At 29.3% G+C, this 17530-nt stretch overlaps 1 protein-coding gene across 1 annotated transcript; it reads left to right on the top strand.

Annotated features, from left to right (window-relative positions):
• The first annotated feature begins 5546 nt into the window (after positions 1 to 5546).
• LOC134837465 (B-cell lymphoma/leukemia 11A) lies at positions 5547 to 16856 on the top strand. Its single transcript, XM_063852842.1, has 5 exons — positions 5547 to 5626; positions 12183 to 12335; positions 12405 to 12590; positions 12658 to 12789; positions 14383 to 16856. Exons 1-5 carry the CDS (start codon positions 5587 to 5589, stop codon positions 16440 to 16442), a joined length of 2571 nt encoding a protein of 856 aa, XP_063708912.1. The 5' UTR covers positions 5547 to 5586; the 3' UTR covers positions 16443 to 16856.
• Positions 16857 to 17530: the final 674 nt, after the last annotated feature.

Raw genomic sequence — 17530 nt, 5'->3', positions numbered from 1 at the left:
GTTCGTTCGGGAAAGTGATAAATATTATATTAATTTAATTTAATTCAAGATTTTTTTTTTCCTGAATTTATTATCAATTTATAATTAATGTAAGAAAATTTATATTTTGTTTTTTTTTTGGCTCTCATTTAGATAAGTATTTGGGTCCCATGAAATGGATTTTTTAAAATTGAAAATTTTTTTAGAAATTTTGTTCAATAATAATTTGAATTTTATTTGTATTATTTAAGCCAAAAAATTAATATCACACATAATCACAAAAGCATTGCCGATTAGTTTATTCATTTATATTGAACGACAATTACAACGATTAAGAGCAAACAATTCATGATTTAGAAATTAATCTTAAATGGTCAATTACTTTTGAACTAATCTTTATGGTCTTGCTTACAATTATATTTTAACACTTCTTAATACTTCGACCATGACAAAATAAAAAAGGTTTGTTTTTCGCGCATGAGACAATTTCTAAATCGTTTATAAGATGTCGTAAATGACAACTATAACTGAATTGCACACTTATGATTTTAGATGAAGCTAAGGTAACAGCACTATGATGTTTCGATTTTTACTCTTTCTACTGATGAGTTTTTTTTTCTACAAAAGTGCTGATAAACACTGTCGTACAACTCTAAAATTATCATGAACAGTTGAGTATGCGAACTTGAACATTTTAAGTAGGCAGAAATGATTGACATACTAAGAATCATATTACCGTGAATTTAGTAATGTACTTTAAAAATTGTACTGAAAAGAAAATTGAAACAATTTTGCTGTGCATAACCCATTACAGATTCGTCCACTTAAAACTGTTTTTTGTGTGCATCAAGATTATATTTTTCTCGAAAACTCATATGTATCTGAAAGCTAAGTAGTCTCATTAAAATTAAGGAAACTATTTGATACATATATGTATGCAAATCGATTATAAATTTTGTTAACTACTAATTTAAGTTTTATTTTTCTTTTTTGTATATCTTAGTTCTGATAAATCTGGGACTCAAAGTCCCTATATGAGAAAATCTGAAGAACAAATTGTTGAATCATCGTATTGTTTCTCAAACTTCACGCCTTTCAATAAAATGCATTGTGTAGGTTGTCACAATTGAAATGGTAAGGCAGTCACTAAAGGTGTGGTGACTATTATTGGACAAGTAATCCGACGTTCAAAAAGAATCGCATATTTGAAAGTTAATAATATGCTAATATTTTTTACAAGTACCTACAATTTTATGTTTCTTTACAATATACAATACACATTATAATAAATGAAGATCGACACCAAAATTACTGATTGAAAAAAAAACGAATGAATTGAAACAATGGTATAGTGCTCGAAAACTGAAGTTATTATATTCGGTATTAATTTGTATCTAAAAATATTTTAAAGAGACGAGCTGGTAAACCCGCAATGAAGATGCAAATGTTTATATTATTTTTGAACTCAATTAAAATCTAATAATAGATTGTCTGCCTAACAAGATCATGTTCCATGAACAAGCAAACCATCCCATCTATTGTTAAACTAAATATGAATTTATTATAAAGCAAAGATTTAATATGATAATAGTCATCACACATAAGTACCTATTTTTATTTAAAAAAAATATTTATTATTGATTATATTTAAAAAATTAATCAGCTTGTCCAATATTTGTCTTATTTCTATTAATTTTCGTTTAGACGAACGTAATCACTTTTACTCTAACGGATATTTAAATCTTATTTATTAAATAATTTTTTTTTTCAGTTTCAGTTACATATGCTTTCATATATTTTTCCTCATTTGACCGTCATCGAAAACCTTTCAAACAAGCGTTTCATGAACATATTACCAGGGTCAACGATCGTTCATCCGCTGAGACATAATTTTCCTCAATTTTAAAATATACATGTATAGACATTTTAAAATAGTTATTTATAAAATATTTCTATGTCCCTTGACTTTATTCCTTTTTGTTTTTATTTAAATACTTACCATTTTTAAATGATTTAAAATGATTCAAAAAAAAATAAAAATAAAAATAAATAAATAAAAAAAAGCTCATGCAAAATGGTCACAAGTTTTTCAGTTGTTTTAAACATCAGAAGTTACATATTAAGTAACAGAAGTTTTTAAGAGGTAAAAGTGGCAGTACAAATCGAAAAAAAATATTTACATACATTTTTTTATCCTTAATCTGAATTGTTTTTAATTAGACATGTTTAATTGTTAAAAAAGTTTTTTATTCTCAAAATTTTTTATTCAACTTCCATATTTTTTTTTGGATTTATTTTGTTTCTATGCATAAATACATATACTGAATAAAACTGTAAAGATATCTTCAAGAAAAGGGAAAATGTGCCGAATGAAATTCATTAAATTTTGTAAGATCGTCACTTTTACGTCGCAAGAACAGATAATTTGAATGAGACGTGTCTTAAAATGTAGACGCTAAATGTTTTAAGTTGAAATGTCCTTACATGTGTGAAACACATGTTGTCCAACAAAAAATTATGGTGTCAATAATTAAATGTTTTAAGTCTAACATTATTTTTCCTCCACAAAGTGTTTTAGATTTTTTCCGTTGACGCATAGACACTGTAATTATGCTTAACAACGAGGGACTATGTTTATAAATAAAGATTTACATTTTAAATGCGAGGGACACTGACTACTGTCTTTTTGTCTATGTATCTTAAGAATACATATAAAGTTATATTTTTAGTAAAGTAAATTCTTATATCAGATTTATTTGAAAGACATTATTGAAGAATTAAAAAATTGATTTTATGACTTTCGCTAAAGTACTTTGGATATTAATTTAGTTATCGTTCATTTTGTTTGTAATAGTAAATAAACTTGTGCATTTCATGATCAAAACGGAAATCCTCCATCTAGATGGATGATAAATCTTTAATTATAGCCATTTTCTGTACAATCCTCTCCTTTCGAATATTACTTTGATTTTTCGTTGTACCCTCATGCCTGAATTTCTGTTTTATTCATTCATAGTTTCACTTTTAATCGTGGACAAAGTTGTCCTTAAATTTAGTTAGTTGTTTATTATGATGTGCACAACAATGTTGAGTTCATGTTACCATGGTCAACGCTTATTTTATCGATACATGAAGCTTATGTATATTTTTAAGTTTTTTTTTGTTTTTTAATCGAAGAACAATATATCATTATTGAAGTCATAAAGAATTTAGGTGTTGGATTCAAGAAAACATCTTCTCTGCATCTGGATGGTTTGTATGGGATTCTATACTAGCGATTGTTTTACTAAATTTTCATTCCCTTTCACTTTGAAGTCGTGTGCAAAAATACAGTACCTTCAGTAAAATTATGCAATATATTTTTTTAAAATACAAAATAACAGACCAAACAAAATGCATTTTTAAATGCAAACTGCCTTACCTTCAAAGACATGTGTGTAGGACTGTTTTCTTCACTCATTCCATTTATTATTATTTTTATTAACATTTAATTTTTATTAAAAAAAACCATACGTATAAGATCAATAATAATAATTATATTGTCTCTTTTCGTGCAGTTCTTCAGATTACTACTCGTGCATCAACACCTACACATTACGGAGCGTGATAAACGTGATCTGTGTGTTATGTATGTGCAAATCATAATAGGCAATTTTAAGTATAGAAGAACAAAAAAAAAAAAAATTGAAATACGAATTGTCGTTGTAATTTCTTTTTCAAATATTGGAATTAGAGCTAAAATTTCTAAATCATAAACTCTCTGCTGGTCATCTTAAAAGTATTCGAGGACGTAGTTAATAATAAAAAAAAGATTTTTTTCAATTAAAAAAAAAATTGTTAAAAAAATAAAGCCATAATTCGTTAGTTTTCTATAATTTGAAATACGATTTTGATAGTAAGGCAGTTTATTATACAATTTGAATAGTTTCGTTTTTGTAGACACAGGTTTTCTCGATACATAACAAAAGCTTTATTTACAAGTAAATACAAAATAATGAAATCTTATACATTGTCAAAATAATATGTGTAGTAGCTGGGGAAGAAGAGCAATTGATAATACATACATGGCTTTTCTCTTGTACGCAAATACCTACATCTATAGCAGTGAGCTAGTACCAAACATTTATGCTCTTCATACGTGGGGATTTTATCAATACTCGTCAGAAGACACACTTGCCCCACGTACATGACTATTCGATTTGAATTTGTATAAAAGAAAATTAGCTACCTCAAAAACAGTAAAGTTCGAGTCGTAAGTAATTCGAGTCATACGTGTGCGAAAGCCACCCACAAGTAGAGAGGAAAACATTACATACATGGATCGAATCGATATGCATACGCACACATTGTTTATCCCTTTTAGTTTGCGTAATGATAAAGTAGAAGGGATAAAAGGGACAATTGCGCGCGCATTACGTTATGCTCGTGTTTTTGATTAAATCTCCTCGTACATAATTATTTTACTTTTCTCATATGTGATTTCCAAAACACATATATGATGATTTAGAAGTGTGAAAGGGATGCTTGTATCTCATCTTTTCCAAAAATATGTGTACATACAATTTCTTGAGGGGGTTCTTAACATGTGTAGCGTTTTCATACTCACGTGGTCTCATGCAAGAGACAAACGGACCAAATGTTCTATATTTATTTATTTGGCTGAAATGGCATACCTACTAGTCGGTACCGAAGCGCCCATACATAGATATTTGATGAAGTGAGATCGAGCAATTCGTACATATCCAACATCATCATCATATGGACCAACACGAGACGAATGTGTCCGATTGTAAATGAAATGAAAATTGTACCCACAATAGAAGTTTATCGAAGTTAAAGATAGTTGATGTTGTTATTCGAGTACACGTTCTACACTGCTACACGAACATAAAATGTATATATACATATATATAGGAATATATATGAATACATAAGTATGCAGACATTTCCACAATGATTCGTTGTACACCAGACGTACCTATTTGATTAATATATTATGTACTTGTGTGTACGCCAAATATAGAATAGGTTTTGTATTTTATATATGTGGCGATAGTAATGCTTCTCTTTGCGTCCGGCGTGGCCGGTATACGTTTATAAGGCCATCACATTAGATGCAAGCAGACCGTCGCACAGTAAAGACGTATTGTATAGTAGTGTGTCGCGCATATATTGTATAAATAAAATAGAGTAACAATAATTTCCATATACCCTTTCTCTTTGTGTGTGAAAAACTACAGTGACAAAAAATTATAAATGTGTAATTCACAACTTCAAATCAGTAAAGAATCAGATAATAAAGGAATTACCTATCAAGTGAACAAAAATATTTTAAATTAAACATGAAATCTGAAAACGACATGCAAAAAAATAAATAATAAAAAATCATTTAAAACAATATTTGCAAAATAAAAAATTTAAAAATAAAAAAATAAATAAATAAATTATAAATATACTGTAAGGGATTTTATGTTTGTTTGAAAGAATAGATAAAAAATAAATTTTATATCGATGGAAATCCTCTACGATAATTTCCATAGTATTTGAGAAATAAGGCTGTGATAGTATTCGAATCAAAAACAAATCGAGAGTTAATTAATAATAAAAATGAGAATTAAGAAAATGCCCGCGATTAGAATCGCACAAGGTTGGTAAACTACAGTTAATTATTATATGGATTTATTTTATTCTTATCTTATTTTTAATTTCTTTTTTTAAGTTTTTTTTGTGCGAAATATTTTGTCGATATTTTTTCAATAATATAAGTGTTTTCAAAGTATATGTACTCATATATGTACACAAACTAACCAACTGTGGTTAAGGTCCTTTTTCCACTTATTTGTACTTTGAGGTACATAAATATGTAAAGTGGCGCGGATATCCAAACAGGTACGAGTTCACCAACGAATTGTTTGATCGATTCTTTACTCCCTTGTTAAATTAGCTCTATATTATATGTGTCTAAATGAACATTGATCCACACGGAGAAAGCACCTGACCTGGAAAATAGTTTTTAAACTTTTTTGTTTTTTTTTTTAATTCATAAACCTAAGTAGTATTATATTTTTTAACTTTTTGGTAACAATAAAAGAGTGACTTTCTTTGTCGAGTAACACATTACACGAATGTAAGTAGTTGTTGTGAACAAGGAGTTTCAGGTCAGCCGTCTTATTTAAAGATGACCCCTTAAGAATGAGAATTTGTTTTTTTTTTATATCAAAAGTTGACCCGTTGACCTTAGTGCCAAAAGATAAACAAAATAATAATATTTTTTTTAAGAGAAGTTTAAAATTAAAAGAAAGAAAAGGGTTAGCCGCATTAGTTTTTATTGTGTGTCTCTCTGAAAAGATAATTTATGTTATTTATGCACATTTATACATATACAGAGTAAATTTTTCAAATAAATAATTTGAGAAATATTGTTGACGAGTCTAATAGTTTTCAGCTTCATTAACTACACATCTATGTACCTAAATACATAACATTTTCTACTGAACCAAAGAACTTGGACTCTACTTAGATTTATCATTACAATGAGTGACACACCTTAACAAAATAATTTGATTAAACATACATTAAAAACAATATGATTTTTTTGTCTGCAAAATATCTTTATATTCACTATTGGGTTTTTGTGATGACCATTTTTAGGTCCGACGATGTTTTTTCTCCTTATTTACTTTGTTGTGTCGGTTCTGTACGAGACAAATTTTCTTTGGCAGGGGAAACATATAGTTGTGGGTGAGGAAATGGTGGAAAACCGACTTCTACCAAAATGAAGATGTCGCTTCATACATATTTTTCACTCATGAAAATATTTATTGTAGATTTTTCATGCAAAATATCTACATGTAAATAACACAATCAGAGAATTTTTTGCAATTTTTTCCTTGCAAAACACATTTAACTTTCTGAACTCTAATATAAAAAAAAATGTGTACACACATGTACCTCATAATACAAAATAAAAATACAAAACATTATCACTTCCACCCTTTAAAGGAAGAAAAAAATCAAAACAAAAGGTTGAAAAAAACAAAATTTAGATGGAAAACAATAATTTTGATAAAATATAAGAGGGTTAATACGCGAAACGTACACAGGTAAAAAAAATAATTGTGAGCAAAATAATTATAAATCAGAATGGTTTTACTCTTAATTATATATTGTAGCATGACTGCTTTTATTCAATATTCGCATCTATTGTTTATGCTATTGTCCAGTTGCAGACTTTTAGCTGATTCGTTCTAATTGAAATTAAAAAAAAAATACATTATGTATATGCGCTGGAATTTTTGTGACATTCTTTTGTAAAAGATAAAATCAATAATTTCATTAATTAGGTTTTTGTTAATGGGATAAATTTAAAGAAAAGAAGGAGTTAATTTTTTGGTGATACATTGGGTTCGACATAGAAAAAATAATGTTTTTTGTTAATGACATAAAACACATCCACATAAACTAAATTTTTACTACAGTTGAACAAAAGATGATTTTCTGTATTATTTTTAACGAATGCAACTGTTTCTATAATAATAATGAAACGAAATGCAATGCCTAGTATTCAGATGAATAAAGCGCAAGAAATTATTATTATTTACCACAGTTCAAAATAAATATGCTTTTCAATAAATTATGAGAAACTTCGCACAATTGTTCGAGTCCATTTTATAATTAGCTTTTCTCGCGCGTAGTCTTACATTTGTTTTTTTGCACAATGATGTGGTTACACTACCTAGTGATGTATTTTGTTTCACTATTACCTACTATTAATTAATTAAAAAATATCTGTACAAAGTGCTGCTTTTATGAATGATAAAATTCAGCCTGAGAAACAAAGATGCAGTCCAATCGAATGTCATCAAAACATATCATAGTTTGTGTTATATTTTATTCTTAATTTTTTTTTCCGTAGTGTATACCTCAGTAAGAGGTCATCCTTTGTTTTAATGTCATCGCACATACGAAAGCCTAAATAAAATGTTCATAATATACATGAACTATCTTTTTTTTCAAATAGATTAAAAACCGACATCTCATAGTATTTTGAATATAATTGCACAATATTCAACAATGTGAATGCACATAGTGCATGCACAAGGTACAGTTTCGATTTTGCACGAAGATCTAAACCTATATACAATGCAACTTTTAACGTGAACTAATAACATTAAAAAAGCAAGAGAGAACTGTTTACTTGATAACAATCGGTTTCTCACGGAGTTTGTTTAGTTGCATTACTTTGTGAATGTTATATAGGAGTTTAATGCATGCATTAAAGTTTCTCAAATAGATGATCGTTTTTTTTTTCTCTTATATATTCTGAGTTGGGTCATTGCAAAAAAAAAAATATGTATATGTTAAAAAAAATGTTAATTACTGTCTAACGTACGGAGAAGCATTTCGGATTTCGATTAGCATTTCCTCAGTGTGCTATTGTCTGCCCAGGTAATTTGGTCCTAAAATATTATACCGACACATGCATCAGTGTCTTTGTCTGGCTTACTATATATTTTTTATTTTAATATAAAAAACTATCAGTACTTTCTGTGGCTTACCTGCCTGTCTTTTTTTATTCAAAATTAAAACTTCTTCGTGTATAAAAAAAATGAAGCGCACATTTTGAACCCTAAATACGTGAGAAAATAAGGACACAAACAAAAACGATGCATAAAAAGAACCGTTATGTTTAGTTGTAAAAAAAAATAAGGGTACGTTTTGTATCCTGAGAAAAAATCACGCATCTGTAGAAGCAAACATTAAAAAATTAATAAAAAAAGGTTTTCGTATTACTTTTATTTCAAAACTATTCATTCCTCCACATACGACGGGTACACGTATAAAAAATTTGATTGAGCAAAAAAAAATTACCTGAATCTTTCTTTTTATTTAAGAAATTATAAAGGGGCTGAGAACTAGAAAAATAATTCTATAGTGTCACCCTTAATTTTTTTTATAAGTCCATGCGGATGAAATTTAAAAGATAATATATGTGTGTACCGTTCAAAAAAAAATGTAAAAAAAAAATTGTATTAGCTATCTGTATAAACAAGATTCAATACGTACACATATAAAAAATATGTTAAAAAAATAAAACCATTATATCATTGCTATCATTATTATTATGTACGGTAAATTTCATCATTTCATCTCCTTTATTACAATCAAGATCTTTAGTCCTGTATAATAATTCGAGCTAGACAGTCCATTTCTTTGACCATTTAGTTTATTTGTGCAACTTAAAATTTTTAGTGCTTTACTTTTTACAAGATGTTGTCAATTAGCGATGATGCAGGATTTGTATCAATACGTAAGACATTTTCAATATTTTTTTATGAATATGGTTTTACAAGTTCCATCAGAAATAACTCATTTTTACTAATTTTTACCTCATTTAAATAATGCAGGTACGATACATGTAGCTGGCATACACTCTAATGTCAAAAATGTGATATTTTATTTGCGCTAGTTTAAGTTTACTTATACCGTGTTTTGTGTTTATACATATAAAGTATACGGTAAAATAGAATACGAGACTGATAAGAATGTTTATTGTAGTGACATATTCCTATGTACAAAAGATAAAAAATTAACATGTTTTGTAAATATTTAAATAATGATTACATAAAAATAGAACAGTACCATACTTATAACAACTGAACTCAACTCTATCAACTGAAACTCAAAATAAATTAAACAAAAAAAAAAAAAGAATGAATCAAAAGGCACTCAAAGGATAATTAAGAGATTTTTCTAAATTATCATAAAAATATTTAAATAAATTATTAATTAGTGTTCAATATATGTTTAATTTACATATTTTTTCACTTCAATTTAGAATTTGTGGAGAACCACAGCTAATTTGTGTTCGAATGCGATTTTTGAATAAAATTTTGCAAACCGCCAACATGTGAAATTACTTAAATAAATTACAAGGGATGTATTAATACGTGCATAAAAGTGCCGCAAAGTCAAAGTACACTTTGTAATTCAATGGTTCTTAAACATAATTAGTTTGTTTTTTTTACAAAAAAATAATAATTCAATCAATTTGAACGGTTTTTTTAATTTTTAATATAACTTATTCAATTCAACTTTAAAACGATTTAATCATATTTTTACAATAAAAAATAAATAAATAAATAAAAAGCAAATACCTATTTGCGTATGATGAAACCAAAGGTGGGAAAAGTTTAACGTGCTATGCTATACCTACGTTTATTTACTATTTGTGAAAATAAAGCAGACGAAGAAACCCAAATTTTATCGATCATCATTGGTTTGAACACTAAAGAGTGTCGTACAAAGCCGTAATCTTATCATATGTGCTCCTTATGTGTTTTATTAGTGGAACATTTATGTGACACATATCATAAGTGACCAATGGTCACACATGCGCAAAAAACTCAAATTACGCCTATATTTTCCGTTTTTCTTTATATGGATCATCTTAACCATGTATAGTGCCGCAAAACATACCAATCCTCTTCTGTTCGATATTTGAGAAAACTCTATATATAAATAATATATAAAAAGGAGAGTGGCTATAGATACTTATATGCCAAGAGAAAACGACCTAAAGAGAAGAAAACTTCCTAGTAAATTCTTTGTTGATGTCTATCGAAAGGCTTAGATAGCGGTCTTGATGACTTTGTTTTCATAAATTCTAAAAATCGAGATTTTTATAAAAAAAACCATAAAATTTTATGTTTAAAAAGAAACAATGACATGAAACCTCTACTATGCGAAAGTATGTGGTCAATATTTTCATAATATCTACATACTGCATGTTTTTCGTTGAAACATCAAAGATCAAAATCTATCCTAGCTCTAGGGATTATTATAACACCAAACTAATTTATTAATTTAATGACGCAAAGTATGACAAATAAATACATGGGGATGAATACGTGTCCGTAGGTAACACACAATTTTCGCATTGATTGATACAAAGTTTTCGTATCAGGTTTGCAACATTGGTGATTTGCACTAAGCTTAGGAATCAGCTCAGAGTTTTCTCCGTATGACAAGAGATTTTGTTGTAAATTTTCGTATTTTTTTTAGATTGCTTTTTGCTATAAAATGTTGCCCTTCAAAATTTTCCTGCTGTGTCATAAATTATTATGAATAAAGCACATATATGTGACTATAAATGTGAAACTATTGAATGAAAACTCTAAAATATACAACTAGGCAAATACTTCACAAATAACCTGAAAACATATTGCTTATTTGCTCATCATACTTCAAGTACCTACTATGATTATATTATCTATAAAATAATTCGCCAAAAATCAATAAAGCACATTCACCTATATGTACGAATTTAATACACAAGTTGATTTATCATTCAAGTTTTATTTTACTTAAACAAAAGTGTAGTAAAAAAATCTCATTCTAGTTTTTTTATCAGCTGTAATCCGTATAAAAATGGATTATTGTCTGCGTCCTCTGTCTTTCTATCAATAAAAATTGGGTGTTAATTATATTGATAGAGATATGAAAAAAACATCCTGAGCCACATGTGTGTTCACAAAAAATATTGACTTTTCTCTTGTTAGTCCCTGGTGTGAGAATTTATTAAATATTCAATGAGAATAAAGACAATGAGTCAAGGTATATTAGATTTAGAATTACCTTTCTTGTAATCTTAGTCCCAGGACAGTGCATAAGTTTCATTCATTGAATTCACTTGTCGTTATATACCCTTATGTCGTTATTACATATTATTGTTTGGTGTATAAATTCTAGCGTTCTATTTATAATTTACCTTCTATTCTTTTTTTTACGTTAATCCGCAGAATGGTCATAATATTGTACAATTATCACGACTAAATACATCATTCTAACCATTTCTGGTATACATACACCAGAACAAAAGACTGCAAAAAATTTATTGTCTTTATAAGGGTTGCATTAATTAAGGAAGATTTACATGATAATGTTAAGTTATAATACACAGACAATCAATTCATAAAAATAATGGAAATATGTGTGGTCGATTGCATGTGTATGTTATGGTTCTGTCATTAAAAGGATTTTTATCTTTATTGTGTGCGTATGTGGAAATCAACTTGATTTAATTTTAGTTTTTCTTTTGTTTTACTTTTTTAAGATAAGAAAACTTAGGGATGAACTTTCAAAAATAAAACCGACAAAAAACATGAAAGATTTTTACATTTTTTTTTTTGTTTCTTTTAAAGCGGATTCTGATGCTAGTGAAATAGAGACGATGCAGGATATTTTGATATGCGGGTCTTGTCAGACAAAATTTTCTTTAGGAGATATTGTAAATTTTATCCAGCATAAAGTACTTCAGTGCAACAAAGAAAATTATGGACAATGTTACCAACAAGGTAATTTGAGACAACTTACTCCATCAATATGCAAATCTAAAAATCACCTCATTTTATTTTATGTTATAGGTGGGTCCACTGATAGAGGGTCTGACGACGATCAAACAATCAATGTACAAAACTTACGAAAAACTTCCATATCAGCACCTATCACGTCGAAGAGAACTTCCACATCGAGAATACACACTCCATCTCCGAACAATTTGAACGACCTCCTGATTGAGGGGTCAAGCACACCAAATTTAACCGGCGAAAGTAAGTAATATTATTGAAAAAGTGCCGTCTGTTCATAGTATATATATGTTTTCTTTCATTGACATAGAGTCTGGAGACTTTGCACAAATGGATTCACTTTCGGAAAACCTAAAACCCGAATTAATGGAAGGAAATTCAAGCTACACGCTAGACAAGGATAATGAGAAAAGTCATCCTTCAAATACAGATGTAACCAAAGGTTTGTATATTTAAAAAAAATTATCATAACGTAACGCAACATTAACTGCTCAGTAGTTTAAGAGGTTCAGAAATATGTTTTAAAAAAATATTGCATAGCAGGAAACTGAGTTTTTTTTCTTATGACATACATATATGAGGGAAATATTGATGTAAGACAAATCAGCACAGCATGCTACCACAATAAAAAAAATCGAAATATTCTGTTATAAATTTTTCATGAATATCTTTTTTTTAATCTTGAAAATGACCATTTATACTTTTCTTATGAATATTTTCCTGTCACTTGCAATCCTTTCGAATGATTTTGTCTTTTATATTTGAATCATTTTCGAATTAATACACATTCACCCCATATTAAATTTATATCAACTGAGTAATATGCTGCATAGGCATTTAGTCAACAACGCAATGTCAATGCGTTACTATAATAAATATGGGATAAATGTCAACCACAACTTACTTAATATTTAAAGTAATGTCATAAATATATTACAAATAATTTATTGAGAAAACTAATTTAGGGAATTTTCCAAGTTATTGACAACAAAAACGAAATATTTATAAAAGATATCAATATATTTAATCTACATATATATTGAACAGTTCGATAAGGTTTTGGTTAATTTGCAATTGAATATAAATTGCACATTAAGAAAGTGCATATTTTTCGCTGATTTACTTCTGCTTTCTTCAAATTTCAATTTACATTGTTTGTCTCCATTCTACGGTCATTTTTTTTGTCTCTTCTCTACCCTTATCACGAGAAGCAATGTATCTTACTTTATATTCGGTTGAAACATATATTTTTACAACTGCCTTAGAGGGCAGGATATATTTATTCTATTGTGTCGACTAATTTATCGCAACATACATATGTGTGGAATGCATCTTAAAGAAAGATAGGCACCAAAATAACGTAACACCAAAAATAAAAATGTAAATCGCACAATGTCCATCATACTTTTATGTGGGACCCTTCCGGATAATCTGTTGATTTTTCCCTTAAGTAAAATGTAGTTAGATTCTTTATTTTAAATTTTTTTATTTGGTATAATGTTGGGGGTGTTTTATGGTTACACTCAATATATCACACCATTAGTTTGCCACATTTTGCAGTGTATTATCAGATTCCCGTAATTATATGTACTGTTGTCGAACATGATTTATATGGAACAATTTTTAAAATATGTTTAGTGACCATCACTTGCGAATGATTTTTTTTTCTTTCAAAATGATTCACATTTTTCTCAATGTGTTTTTTTATTAAATTTTACAATATGTGTAGCTTGAAACAAACATTATTGTAGTGATCACATAACAAATTCATGTCTAGTCTCATATTGACTGTGTTGTGTAGAATGCAGATGAAGGAAAATCGCAAATTTCGGAACCATATGTTTCATTTTTGTTTTTATGAATATTATTCATTTTCTTTGGTTTTCCATTCAAAATTGAATTTTGGAATGTGAAAATAAAACTTGAAAGTTTAGCATTTAATGTTGATGTTGCGTCCACTTTTTGCACTTTGTCTTTTTTTTTAATTTTTTATTTATACTAAATGATTCGAACTTAAAAGAATATTTTCTTTCAGAACCCACTTCTTACTTGTGCTCAACGTGTAAAGAAAAGCATACAAGTGCATGGAAACTCATCGAGCATGTACAAAGCTTCCATGGAGTCAACATTTACGTGGAGTCCTTTGCGAGTAATGACTCAAAATCATCAAATACTAGCGGAAATTCGGGATCATCTTCATCAAATAATACTTCAGCTAACGAAAAACTGACTCACGAACAGTCCAGGGAACAAAGCAATCAAAAAGTGGCCTCGATGGATCTGCGTCATCCTTTACTTCCACCGCCAGATTTGCATTCAAATCCTTTTGGATTGCTCAGAATGCCTCTTCCTGCATTGAATCAAAATGCCGGCTTATTCCCGCGACCACATCATGATTTTCGAATGGAGCAATTTGTTTCTGAACAATTTCGTCATCATGGTATGAATTTAGCTGCTGCAATGGCAAACTCAATAAATTCACATCAGTCTCGTAACAACAAGCTGAATATGTCTTCAAGCTCACAAAGTACCATATCAGAATCTCACCTTGATTTCTACTCACAAAGATTAAGAGAATTAGCAGGGACCTCGAGTCCAACAAGCAATGCTTCGTGCACGAATGCTTCACCGAATCCCCGTAAAATCAGTTCACCAAGATTCGCTAGTCCATCACCATCGCAATTACCTCCCACTCCATTAACGAATAATTCCAGGCCTCAAAGCTTGACACCACCTGAAAAGTCAACAAAAACGTCTGCAGGTAGTGAAACGATAACAACAACTCCTAGGTCCGCATCAACACCACCATCCAAAAGAGACCATCTGACGGATTCGCTGTTTTGTTGTGAATATTGCAATAAAAAATTCCGTTTCCAAAGTAATTTGATTGTACATCAAAGAGTGCATACAGGTGAATCTACTTTTAAGTGTACTAGCTGTGATTTTACTTGTGTCGAAGCAATAAAACTAAAGAAACATATGAAACTTCATAAAGGTCCTGTAGATAAACAGGGAAACTCTTCGGCTGAGACAGACGAAGAGGACTTCCGTTGTGAGTCTGAGTTTACAAAGATGGAATTAGATATCGATGATACAAGAGATACCACAAACGAAATGGAAGACGAGGAGGAGGAAGAAGAAGAGGAATATAACGAGGAAGCCGAAGACTTGAGTGTAAGTAGCACTCCCGTAACATCCGAGAGAAGTCTAGATGTCCCGCCAGTCAATCCATCGTTAGTCGGACAGCTGATGGACAAATTTGGATTGTCAAACATTGCCCAGTACTCAGAAGCATACAAACAAGCCCTTCAATTGGCAAGCAAAGACCATGATAATAATAATAGCTCTGGGGCTATTCCCAGTTTTTCTGAAAAATTGAATGGCTTACCAAACGCCCTAAGAATAAAAGAAGAACTTGCCAAGAAATTCATTCAACAAAACCGTCCGCAAAATCAACAAGTTTCCAATATGTTCAATCCATTTGAGAACCCATTCGATCCTACGAAACGTATGAAATTCGATTCTCCCGACAATTGGTGGCATCTACCAGGATTACACCATCGAAATGATGCCTTGTTTGAAAACTTCAAAAATAAAGTTCCTTTGTTGTCTGGAGGCCAGCCAGCATCAAATTTGTTACACAGCTCATTAATGAAGAAAGAACAACGACGTAATGATACGTGTGAATTTTGCGGAAAGGTCTTTAAAAATTGCTCAAACTTAACTGTCCACAGAAGATCTCACACCGGTGAAAAACCATACAAATGCGAATTATGTTCGTATGCTTGCGCTCAAAGCTCTAAGTTAACCAGACATATGAAAACCCATGGCAGGCTCGGTAAGGATGTGTACAGATGCAGATTTTGTGATATGCCATTTAGTGTTCCGTCGACATTGGAAAAACATATGCGTAAGTGTGTGGTTAATCAAGGAAAGTCACAAAATATTTCGATGCAATCTAGTATGCCACCTGGCTTATTATTACCACCACCTTCATTGGGCACAAGCATCAATTTACCCAGTCCAGCAAACTCTTCGCAAGCCAGTTCTGACTCAATGAATCAAAATCAGCCAGTAAAACAAGAATCAACATGATTGTTTGAATCGTGGGGATGCTATAACTTCCCTTCGAATCAACCAATTTCTCGAATATATTAATTTAAGAAATTTTAAATGAATGAGTTGATGATTATTTTTGGCATTTAAATAGAATAATAATAATTAAGAATAATAATAATAATCAATGGATGGCATTTATAAACCAAAGTTCTAAGTACTAAAATATAAATTATTTCACAAATAGCTTAATTTAGTATATTCTGTTGAATAAGGAAACTCGTATTACGAATTTAGTTTTAAATGTGAGAAAAAGCAATGCAATTACACAAAGAGTGGAAGATTCATAAAATTTTCTGTTGTTTGATTTTCGTACTTAATTCCAAAATGTCTGTACTTTTTCTTAGCTAGATATTTATTTACTTAAACAGTACATACATATACAACATGCAAATATGAATAACAAAAGTTAAGCGAGTAGTACTTACAATTTGTATCTTATTGTATAGCAATGAAGTTCCTATTTTTTTATTTATTACATTAGAACACAGAACAGAAATTCATGAAAAAAATCATTGCGTCATACGTTTTATCATAAATATGTTAAGACGATAATAAATAGTAGTGTCAATATTCTATTTGAAATGAGTATAGAACCTAACAAAACATTGTTCAACATCAAAAAAAATTGAATTTCTAACTATTCTACATCTGTAATCAATGATGAACGTAAATAATTATATTTATACTCAAATAATTAAGAGAATTAATTTTAAGAACTTAAGTATAAGTGAAATTTATAAGATTGTCAAAATAGTGTTTAAATAGTTCGAATTCACATTGAATAACTTGTCTTTTTATGAAAGTGTATCAAAAACATATATATGAGAGGAATAAGTGTTTGTTACGTTACCTTTTTTACTTTTTTTCATTATGATTGTGTTTTTAGATAATTTTATTACGTTCTAATAAAAATATATTTCCACAATTAATTAGGAATCGCAAGTTTTGTTTAACTATTTCGTTATTTTTTCTTGTTTTGGTTCAATTTAGTCAATTTCTGATCTCGTTGTACGTACAAACAGTATATTGGTTCTTTTTTAAATTTTGTAAAATATAAATAATAA

Source organism: Culicoides brevitarsis, chromosome 1 (assembly GCF_036172545.1).
Source record: "Culicoides brevitarsis isolate CSIRO-B50_1 chromosome 1, AGI_CSIRO_Cbre_v1, whole genome shotgun sequence".
In the NCBI taxonomy this organism is placed as follows: domain Eukaryota; kingdom Metazoa; phylum Arthropoda; class Insecta; order Diptera; family Ceratopogonidae; genus Culicoides; species Culicoides brevitarsis.
The sequence above is the reverse complement of the archived record's forward strand: the minus strand, read 5'-3'. Positions and strand labels throughout refer to the sequence as shown.

What these genes read in the sequence shown, in the direction of transcription:
- LOC134837465 (XM_063852842.1), top strand. Translation starts at nt 5,587, where the DNA reads ATGAGAATTAAGAAAATGCCCGCGATTAGAATCGCACAAG. An exon ending in ACCAAATTTAACCGGCGAAA is followed by an intron (nt 12,591 to 12,657) that starts GTAAGTAATATT and finishes TCATTGACATAG; the next exon opens with AGTCTGGAGACTTTGCACAA. An exon ending in AAATACAGATGTAACCAAAG is followed by an intron (nt 12,790 to 14,382) that starts GTTTGTATATTT and finishes ATTTTCTTTCAG; the next exon opens with AACCCACTTCTTACTTGTGC.